General features: G+C 43.8%; 1 protein-coding gene across 1 annotated transcript; it reads left to right on the top strand.

Moving 5' to 3' along the window:
• The first annotated feature begins 1,913 nt into the window (after nucleotides 1-1,913).
• Nucleotides 1,914-10,829, top strand: Smlr1 (small leucine rich protein 1). The gene is made up of 2 exons (XM_028766444.1): nucleotides 1,914-2,112; nucleotides 10,464-10,829. Exons 1-2 carry the CDS (start codon nucleotides 1,986-1,988, stop codon nucleotides 10,541-10,543), a joined length of 207 nt encoding a protein of 68 aa, XP_028622277.1. The 5' UTR covers nucleotides 1,914-1,985; the 3' UTR covers nucleotides 10,544-10,829.
• The last annotated feature ends 213 nt before the right edge of the window (nucleotides 10,830-11,042 follow it).

The raw sequence follows: 11,042 nt of genomic DNA, 5'->3' as shown, positions 1-11,042 counted from the left end.
TTTATAAGTCCATGTAAGTCTACAATCAAAGACCTTTGGTGGATCTCCCATGTCCGGATAGCATTATCCTGAGCAGGGCTTTAGAGAGTCTATATGCTCCAATATCTTTTTTTTTTTTTCAGCTTCAACTCCTAACACGCTCCATCTTTCTGCCCTGTCTATTCTTCCCCTTCCTCCACAGATCCACCAGGCTTCTGGCATGTGTGCGTCTGAGCTGACTGCTTCAGCTACTCAGGCTCTAGACACGGATAACTTTTCCTGAACAGCCCAGTCCTCTGAGAACTGGGAAGCTTTGCTTCTGTGTGAATCTGGGGCTGTGTTGTTATTTACATTTGCCTCTGTTCCACACTCAACTAAGTCTTGGCACTCAGGTAAGCCTCGATGAGTGGATGGAGACAGAACAGCCATCCTAGAAGCTGCCTAACATCCAACCTGTTTGCCCCTGGTTAATGAAGGTTCTCTTCAAATCAGCATCCTAGCTCAGCTTAAGGAGCACCAAAGAGCCATCTCAACAGAAAGCATGCAAGAATCGTAGCAGCAGCAGCCCTCTGAGAAGGAGATAGGTTCAATGAATGCAGGCTCAATACTAGTATTCCAACACTCTCTTTCTGATTTTGGCACTTACTCAGGAATGCCAGGCAATCCCTCCACTTACCCTCTCCAGTTGAATTTTTGTGTGTGGGTGAGGATTTCAAAGCCTGTCCACATGGCCACACACAGTCTCAGGTAGAAGAACGAAGACGGTATTGAAGGCAATCCTTTAAGGTAGACTCTGTCAACTGCCCACTGCAGCAGCCTATAGGGTGGGACATAGAGGGGACACAAGCCAGGAATGAAGTCTTGAATGTGGTTACCAATTTCCCTCAAACTTTCCCAAAGTTTTTGGGCTGGAGAGATGGGTGAGTGGTTAAGAGCACTGGCTGCTCTTCCAGAGGACCTGGGTTCAATTCCCAACACCCACATGGCAGTTCACAACTGCAGGTAACTCGAGTTGCAGGGGTCTGGTACCCTCATATAGACATACATGCAGTCAAAATGTCAATGCACGTAAAATGAAAATAAAATAAAAAACCTTTCCAAAGTCTCTAAAGATCCTTTGAGTTAAGAAATGAGTCTTCTAATCAGCCTTAGCAGTCTAGCATCTTTGAAAATTTGCCACTAAACTGGTACAAGGCAGCTCAATGGTAGTCTATAGGTCAGCGTGAATCTTGACATTTGCCAGTTTATTGCCATTTCTTATCCTGGAAGTCTGGAGTTGTCATATCAGCCTGCATTCATGGCCATGGCAAGTATGAGCAGACAGTGGAGAGGAATGTGAGCTACAGCAGCCAGGAAAAGGCCCTGCCATTGTCCAGGCCACCAGTCACCGGCTATTATCTATGTCTCTCTAGACTTGAAAAGGGAGGGAGCGTGACCTCTGCTTTGTATACCCGACTTCCAGACCAAAGGTTAGGCTCTAGTAGAATTAAGTGATTGTCAAATAAATCAACATGCCCTCCAGAGAGGCACTCAGAACAGGGCCAACAAGTCCTGTTTTCACATGTGGGAAGTATTCTTTCTTGGTGTCTGTTACATCAACTATGTACATTAACATTTTTAGCTCTGAAATTTAGGGAGCTGTGTAAAAGTTCTTTCTGGGCCTGGGCCTCTATGGAAGAACACATAATGAGAAGAGTATTTGTTTGAAGTCAGATACATAACCTCAGCTTACCGGTATCATCCCATTTCCTGTCAGACAAAGATGCATCTCCAGGACAGCTTGGGAGATTTACTCTTTGGTTCTTCTACACCCTGTACCTGAGTTACAGAGTAACTTGCCAACAGTGCTCCAGAATTCACCACTAATGAGCTAGAGCAAAGTCCACAACAGGTTTCATGGAAAAGTGCGAGCAAAGGCCAGCGCTCCAGGAAAGGATTACCACAGAGTAGGGCCAAGTCTCCTGTCCTGAGTGAGGATCCCTGAGCCAGCCCTAGCAGTGGGGACCATGAGCTCCGTGCTGGCAATCTTCTTGCAGGAACTCCCAGGCCCGGTTCTGGTCCTGGGGATCTTCCTGCCTGTGACCTTGCTGCTTCTCCTCCTGATTGCCTACTTCAGGATCAAACTGATGGCAGGTAAGTGTGAAGCCCCACAAGGAAGGGTTTGGTTCATCTGTGAAACACATCAAAGCCTGCAGATGTTCTGGGAAGCTGGAGAAATATATCTTTTTGATTGACAGATTTCTCTCCCCCAGCCTTCTCTTGATGAATTGGGTAAAGTTTGATATTTTCAACTCTGTAGGTTGTGAGGTACATAGGGCTTGACATGGGGCCTTGCTATAGGGCCTCCTTCACTGTGGTTCCCTGTAGACAGTCAACTGTAAACCACCAAACTGGACATAGGATTGCTTGTTTATCTCTCAAGGCATCAGACTCACAAGTATTAATGCTGTCCATGGTCTGCCTCCCCTATGTCACAGGTGTGTGTGTGTATGTGTGTGTGTGTGTGTGTGTGTGTGTTAGCCCTCATAAGGACTACTGGCAGTCCCAGGAGCATTGGATCCCCGCTGACACTAAGTGCCACTGGGAGACAAGGGATTTGGATGGCCCAGTTGGGAGCTAGTCCACTGTCCAACTCTCACACCTTATTTCTGCTGCGTCCTTCACGAGATAAACTCTTTAGAACCTCACAGATGAGTCAAGTGTGACGTGAGGCATGGAGCAAGTCAAGATGGTCTCAAGTTTACACACATGTTTTCATGGCTTGCACACATGCATATACCCACGAACATGTATGTGTGCATATACCTTCTTCAGCCTCTGAACTTCTGCTTAAGAAATTATTCCAAGCATTATGCTGTCAGTGTTTAGTCAATGCAAAACACTGGATACTGGACTGAAGCAGAAATTTCCTATAGAATGTGTGTGTGTGTATATATATATCTGTATATAATATATATATACATATATATATGCATTCTAAATATAACTATATCATGAGAAACACAAGTGAGTACACAGTATTTGACAAGTATTTAGAGAAATATATTCACACACACACAGTATGTATATATAATATATATATGTGTATACACACACACACACACACACACACACACACACATATATATATATATATGTATATATATATATATATATATATATATATATATATATATATATATGCAGACTACATTCAGAAGCTTAAGGCTAGCAAAATTGAGCATTTTGGCCCTGGGTCCTGGGTCCTGGATTGAGATTGTTTGCTCTGGAGCTGGGCTGTGTAATGAGAGGCTTCACTTTCAGTAAATTTTGGTTTTCAGTAAATTCTAGATGCCATAAAGGTTAATTTATTTTAGTAATGTCACTAAAATTCAACTTACTTCTTAATTTGGATGGTTTCATATTAAACTACTGAAAGACCAAGTTTGAAAGTTGGCCATGGTTGTGCACAGCTGTAATTCTAGTACCCAGGGAGCTGAGACAGGAGGCTGCTTAAATTTGAGTTGAGCCTGAACTACAGCACTATATTCTGTTTTAAAACGATTGCAAAGTCTTTGCTCTACTACAAAACTTGCCCCTGTTCAAGCAATGCCCTCCTGCATACTCTTCAGTAATTAGGAACAACAGGCCCCAGCAGCAGCCCAATCAGGGGCGCTCACCTCTACGCTGAGACATGAGACGTAGAACACAGGGAGCCCCAAGAGGACAAAAACTGCGTTACAGAATGCTGCTTCCCATCAGGGCCTCCAGGAGAATTCTGCAGCCCAATGGTTCTCAATCTCCCTAAAGCTGCGGTCCTTTACCACAATTCTTCATGTTGCCGTGACCCCGACCGTAGAATTATGTTCGTTGCTACTTCATAACTATACAGTTGCTGCTGTTATGAATTATAATGTAAACATCTTTGTTTTCCGATGGCCCTGGGTGACCCCCTGTGAAGGACTGTTGTGCTCCGTAGGGGTGGAGCCCCACAGGTTGAGAGCCATTGCTGTAGCCTTTCATTCTGTTTCATTTTTATGAATCGGTCTCCTGCAGGATGGTTCGGGGACACTGCGCCGTCCTCTAAAGGATCCACGCCATAAATCCTTTTCTTTGTAAAGTTTGTCACACCCCTCCCTGTCCCCAAGATCAGACTTCTAGAAATTCTGTACCGAGATATTTAAGATTCCCAAACCTCGGAAAAACTCCTAAACAAAAAAGGAACTGAAAAATCACGACCCACAAACATTTGCAGCAGTGTTCCTTCAATCCTGCATGCTGGCTCACTGCCTGGGGCTACAAACATTTCTATGCAGAAGCGCCCCCCCCCAAAGTTGCTGCAGTGACCACGGCCCCCACTGACACTGGAGAGCAGAAGTGGGTGTCAGTCAAGGGCTTGCATTCCTCACGTACTTAAGTTTTATCTCCAGTTGCCTCTTTAGCTTGATAAATCCTACAGTGTACAGTGTCTCAAAAGACGCCATCAAGCGCAAAACAAGGCAAACAGATTACAAAACCCTCTTGGATTTCATTCTCTCAGTGGCCTCTGCTCAACAGTTACCATAGATTGGATGATTCTGTGGGGTGTTGGTAGTCTATAAAAAGATGACAGCTCAGTTCTACAGCTTTTCTTATCCCTGAGGAAATACCTGTACCATTAGAAACGCAAGTGGGTACACAGTATTTTACTTAAGCATTTAGATAACTCCGAGGTCTAAGCAAATCAATCATACACCTCAGAACAACCCTGAAAGGCCAGCCTGTAGCTGGAAGTGTGGCCAGGCATCCCTGCCTTGCTTCAGGGGCAATGCAGACCAAGGAAAGGGTGACATTTCATGAATCACAGTCCATTAAGGGAAGGGAAAACAGGAACTCAAGTTGGGTAGGATGGGAGGCAGGAGCAGATACAGAGGTCACGGAGGGATGATGCTTACTGGCTTGCTCGCCTTCATTCTTACAGAACCCAGGACCACCCTCCCAGGGTGGCACTGTCCACAATGGGCTGGGTCCTTCCCAAACAATCACTAATAAGAAAATGTCCTACAGTAGTTACTTCATAACTGTAATTTTGTCATTAGGAACCATAATGTAAATATCCGATATGCAGAATATTAGATATGCAACCTTGTGAAATTTGGCCTCCCAAGAGGTCTTGATCCATAGGTTGAGAACTGCTGCCTCATAGGCTTGGCTACAGTTCAATCTTCTGCAAGCATTTTCTCAGTTGAAGCTTCCTCTTCTCAGAGGACTCAAGCTTGTGTCAAGTTGACATAAAAACCAGTCAAGACAGTGTTGTGGACCACACTGCTCAGCCCAGAATTGTCACATAACACTGTGACTGTTGCATAGCGACCTCCATCTGTCCTGAGCACATCCCTCCCCAGGGAAGCTGTCGGGAGCTCTAGTCACAATAAACACTACACAAGTACATCTGTGGGTCAACAGATAGGGAAGTGCTCTGAAGCATGTGAACACAGGGGGCACATAACTAATACACACTCATCCTTTCTCCCTTTACCCCTTACGATGGTCTGTATATGCTTGGCCCAGGGAGTGGCACTATTTGGAGGTGTGGCCTTGTTGGAGTAGGTGTGTGACTGTCGGCATGTGCTTTAAGACCCTCCTCTAGTCTTCTAGCAGCCTTCAAATGAAGATTTAGAACTCTCAGCAACCCCTGCGCCAGGCCTGCCTGGACATCGCTATACTGCCTTTATGATGATGGACTGAACCTCTGACTTGTAAGCCAGCCCCAACTAAATGTTGTCCTTATAAGACTTGCCTCAGTCATGATGTCCGTTCATAGCAGTAAAACCCTAACTAAGACGCCTCTCCAAATGATGTGACATGCTAGTGAGCGTATCCTAATTCCTGGATTTTCTCAAACATGGGATCTAGTCCTCTCTCAGAACTTTCAGATTTTGACATAAGATTAAACCCTGGAGGTGGGCAGTAACACTGGTAACCTCACACCATGAGGGTCAGTCTGTGGGTGGAGTCCCTCAAAGAGCTTTAAAACTTACTCCAAACTTACATCCCACATCTAGAACGCAACCAGTTGTCAGTCATTCAACAAATATTTGTGAATCTACTTGAGACAGTTTTCTTCTTATGACTAAACACCACAGACTGAGTAGCTTTAAAAAACAAAACTTATTTTGTTTTATAGTTCTGAAGACTGGGAAGTCTCAGGTCAAATGGCCCCATTAAGTGAGGTACCACTTGCTAGTAGAGACCCTGTGGTCCCATAGCAAGAAGAGTGCAACTAAAACACAGATCCTAATTAGTTTTTAAAATAACACATAATCTCACTACTTGTTGATCCATTCATGAAAGTACAGTTCTGTTCTTAAAGGCCTCATCTGGCCCTAGAGCTTTAGAACTTCACAGTGAGGGTAGGTAAAACTTTGGTGACAAACCAAACTAAAGCACTACTGTGTACTATGGCTTGTCCTAGGCACTAGGACAGACTTTCACTATACATTTTTTAGTTCAAGAGGAAACTCTTACATTTAGAAAACAAAACAAAAAGCATCAGTAAAAAATTAATCTAACACCAGAGATGTAAACTTGTATATTTCTGATATTGGCCTCAGGCCAAGTTAAGGCTGAACTCTGCCCTTGAACCTCGTCAAATCTAAACCCTAATCTTTCACTTTTACATCTTTTCCAAAATGTGAAAGCTGTGACCTGTTACCAGGCAGGATCCTCTGAACACCTAAGGGACAACCCAGTGATGAAGTAAACCATCTTCTTCATTGTCACTCTCTTCTGCTGGCTCTGAATAAAGTGTACCCAGGCTGCAGGCAAGGAAGGGAGTGTGGGAAGCTGGAGACAGTGGAAGCACCATTTCTTACAGTGGGACAAGTCTGTGCTTCCGTCACCAAACACAGTGGAAGTCTCAACTCCGGCTTGTTGCTTAAGAACTCTAGTTCTTCCTGTAGTCATTTCCCAACAGGTGTGTAGTACAGGTGTGTAGTACAGGTGTGTAGTACAGGTGTGTAGTACAGGTGTGTAGTACAGGTGTGTAGTACAGGTCCCTCGGCAGTTAAGAGGGCAAACAAGATCCTTTGGCCCCAGGTTAAAACATCACTAGTTTGTATCTCTATTTAACAGCATCCACTTCGAAGTTATAAACACATGGGCAAATGTCATATAGCTAATCTACAGAGAGCTACGAGTGTAAAGATTCCCATTTTGTTTCTATAAAGAGCAGGACACTGACAGATTAACTGGTATGTCACAGAACCCCGGGAGTCCTGCATTATAAAACAGAAAAGCAGCTGGTGGGCTTCCTAAATCCTAGACTGTTAGGCACTGAGAGGCACTTTAGGATGAAACGGAGAGTGAATGGAGGGAATGTCATCACTCAGCAGTCACCCCACTCTGAAAGCCCTGGGAGCTGATGGTGCATGGAAATCTAATTAGTATGTAGAGAACATCAATTTTCTCACGAAGGAAGAAAGAAAATTCTCCAACGTCCTGCACACTTTAGTCTGTCCATTGCTTTGAGGAACAGCTCTTGAGGTGGAGGGCTGGGTCTTAAAACTTTCCAGAAATAGCCAGATGCGCTATCGACCAGGGCCATGGCTATTTTACATATCGTAAGGTGCAAGCTGTGGTTTTCATTGCTCTCCAACATCCTAAAACCCACCTCTAGAATCACCCATCTGCCAGAGTATTATCACCTTGATCGAGAACAAACTGTGCTCTAAAATAACTCACAGCATCAAAAGTTGTCCCTTTATTAAAGTGTATCTGCTGAATGTCCAAAGGTTTAGTTAGACATAAAGTAAGTAAAGCTAACAGGTGATCAGAGAGTGTAGACCTCCGGCGATGTGTGCATTATAAAACAGACAAAGAACGTTTAGACAATACAGTGAGGCTAAAGTCTTTTTCAAACTTCATTCATACATTTTAGTTTTTTTGGAAAGAGGAAAGTAACCAGTTAGCAGAGTGAAGTTGCTAAGTTCCCCGTTTACAGAACCAAATCAATTAGCATTTGAGTCTGGAACATGGCTTCTCTATGTAATCTTCTAAAGCTTTAGGCTCCTTGTCTGTAGGAATAACAGCAGGAGAGTTCAGCCACAGGAATGAGCTGCGGGGTCGGCTGGATCCCAAACAGTACCCATTCTGAACAAACAGCAAGCTACTATTACTCCTGCTGGCTTACAAATCCCAAGAAATAGCCATTTGTGTCATTATAGGTATCAATAAAATTGTCTTAGGATAATTTGGCTACCCCAAGATGACTCATCTGGAAAGCAGTAGGCAAAAGATGAATCCCCGCTGCCCGGCTCCAGAGCTAGCTGCCTTTAGCTCACACACTACCAGGCAGGTTTCCTATCAGCTAAGTGGATTGGTTTTGGGGACCAAGCAAATAAACTTACTACCAAGTCGGACTACCAAGACAACTGTGGGAAATCTGTAAATAAAGAATGCTTACAAAAGCTTTAGGTCGGTTGATCTTTTAATATAAAAGAAATACAAATTATCCCTAGTGAGGGTAATTCACATAAACATCGACCCCAAGCAAGGAAGATTCTTCATCCATGGCCCAACAAAGAAAATCCTTATTGCTTACAGAATTTTCCATAATAAACTCAGATATTTTCAAAGCCACCTGCTGGATTTTTCTGTACATCTTCCTCTGCAGGGATTAAAATGATAGCCCAGTTGCAAGCTCTTTCTGGAGAGAGGTAAATTATTTCACTTCTCTTATTCTCTGTAAAGCGGACAGTTTTGTCACTGGCTAGGCGACTCACCACAGCTCGCCAAAATTATCTTCCCTCATCCCCAGTCTCTGTTCTTTTAGCTGTCTCCCTTCAGTCTCTTACTTGGGTCTTCCACCTTCAGCTCTGTAATGTACACCTTAGTCCCTCATTTAAAGCACTTCTTATACAGTTCAGGAGGAAATTACTATTTCAGTGAGTCCATAATCTAAGCCCAAGGTTATCTCAAAGGAATATGTTTGAAACAGCAAATCATCTATGTGGAAAAGCAATGTAACCCAGTGGCTAAAAGTACAGGCTACCATCAGATTGCCTGGTATCAAATCCTGAATACATCCATTTCTGTAGTCTTGGGGAAAACTGCTTTATCACGGTCTCTCTCTGCTCACCCATGAATTAAGAAGTGACCAACTTATGTCACAGCAAGAATTAGAACACATGCAAACTTGACACAGGGTATCTGGCACATAACTGCTGAACAAATACTGACTGTTAAGTATTGTGGCTCACATAATAGCCTAGGCATGTCCTTATCTAAGAAGACAGAGCATTCCCTAAGTATGATAGCATGGGTTTTAGAAGGATCCAAGCCAGGTGAAAAGGTTTACCAGGTATATGATGAGGGACTGATGGCATAGCTTGCTGTAGATACCAAAAATATTGTCAAGGTCAATTCCATAAGCATGGCATTGGTAATCAACGTAGGTAGGTGGCTGTCAGGAACAAAAACTTGTGAGTCTCTCTCTCTCTCTCTCTCTCTCTCTCTCTCTCTCTCTCTCTCCTTCTCCCTCCCTCCTTCCCTCCTTCCCTCCCTCCACCTCCTCCTCTTCCTCCCCCCTCTGTGTGTGTGTGTGTGTGTGTGTGTGTACCACAAGCATTTACAGAATGTATATTTAGATCTTAACAGAGATCTCAAGGTTAAATCAAATTTGGTAGCTGACAGACATACTAGTTGAAGATCTGTAGGCAGTGAGAAGGTTGCACGAAAGGCAAACATATGGGAGCAGGTCAGTGGTGGGAGGAGTGAGTAAGGGGCTATGCAGATGTGACAGAGAACTGGAAACTGGGGACTGGGAAATGCCACTGGGCATAAGTAGGGTGCCACTTAAGGGCTGTAGTATTTAAGCAGAGCAGTGTTAGCTTAGGAACTCACAGGTTCGGAAAAGTTCAAAGAATTGCCAGTAAAAGAGGCTGCCAGCTTAAAGTCCAAAACAGAGGACCTTGTCGAAGGATGACATATTCCCAAGTGTATTTTGGGAAAGGAGAAAGGACAGAAACCTTGTTTTCCTAATTCCTGTATCTCCAACTCCTGGCCTATACACATTTACTTAATATAAGAATCAAAACATTCACCAAACAAGATGGATTTTAATGATCTTTAATTCAGTGACCATCTGTTCTAACTTGGGACAGTTTAGAAGTGACCGAGGAGGGCCAGAGAGATGGTGCAGTGTGGAAAGGTGCTTGCCGCCAAACCTGATGATCCAAGACCGACCCCTGGGAGCAAATGGTAGAAGGTGAGAAGAACTAATCCAAGTTGCCCCTTGACTTCCACATGGGTTGCGCCATGCTCATGACTACATGCATATGCACACAGAGAAAACATTAACACAACTTTTTAAAGGAAGCCAAAGAAGTGAGATCCCACAATAGAGACCTGGTCTTCTATAACTCACAGGGTGGCCAGGTAGAAATACAAGCCAGGAGCTTCTCATGTGCTATAAAAGGTCCAGGGCTTTCAGCTGTCTCCAAATTCACCAGTGTTTTTCTTTTCAGTTGAAGAAGAACTGACTCAGACTTCTGATCACCAGAACAAGTTTGGTCCTTCCCCACACAAGAGAAGGAGACGAAGATGAGGGTGGGTGTCACCCAATGGACAAAGCACCATGAATTTCGAAAGGTCAGGGAGCAGCAGTCAACAGAACAACCAGGAAACAAGAAAGAACAGTGAACGCATCAGTTGCTACCAGAGGACTTCTGCATGATCCCACGTTAATGGCAGTTCCCTCAGAAAGTACCATGAACTTAAACTTTTCTTTAACATGCTTTATGAATCAGGCATATCACGAGTTTCTTTCATTGTGACTATGCTTATTTACTTTGCGGAGAATATTCTTAAAATAAAATTCCTAGATCTCATCATCTTTCTCCATGAAATCTCATGTAATTTTGCCTTTAAGACTAAGGGAACCCTGAGAGAAATAAAATAAATAGCAAAAGATGGTGCCCAAGGGAGCCCAGTGGATGCTATACATGGCTCCTTCCATTAGGGTCCTCTAGTCAGTCTGAAACATGGTAGCTCCAGACAGTGTTCAAGACCTGACTTTGTGTCTCTCCTTTTCCCAACTTTAAGAC

The sequence above is a fragment of the Grammomys surdaster genome, unplaced genomic scaffold (assembly GCF_004785775.1).
Source record: "Grammomys surdaster isolate TR1022 unplaced genomic scaffold, NIH_TR_1.0 168, whole genome shotgun sequence".
NCBI lineage: Eukaryota > Metazoa > Chordata > Mammalia > Rodentia > Muridae > Grammomys > Grammomys surdaster.
Note: the sequence above shows the minus strand (reverse complement) of the source record. Positions and strands in the feature narration are given on the sequence as shown.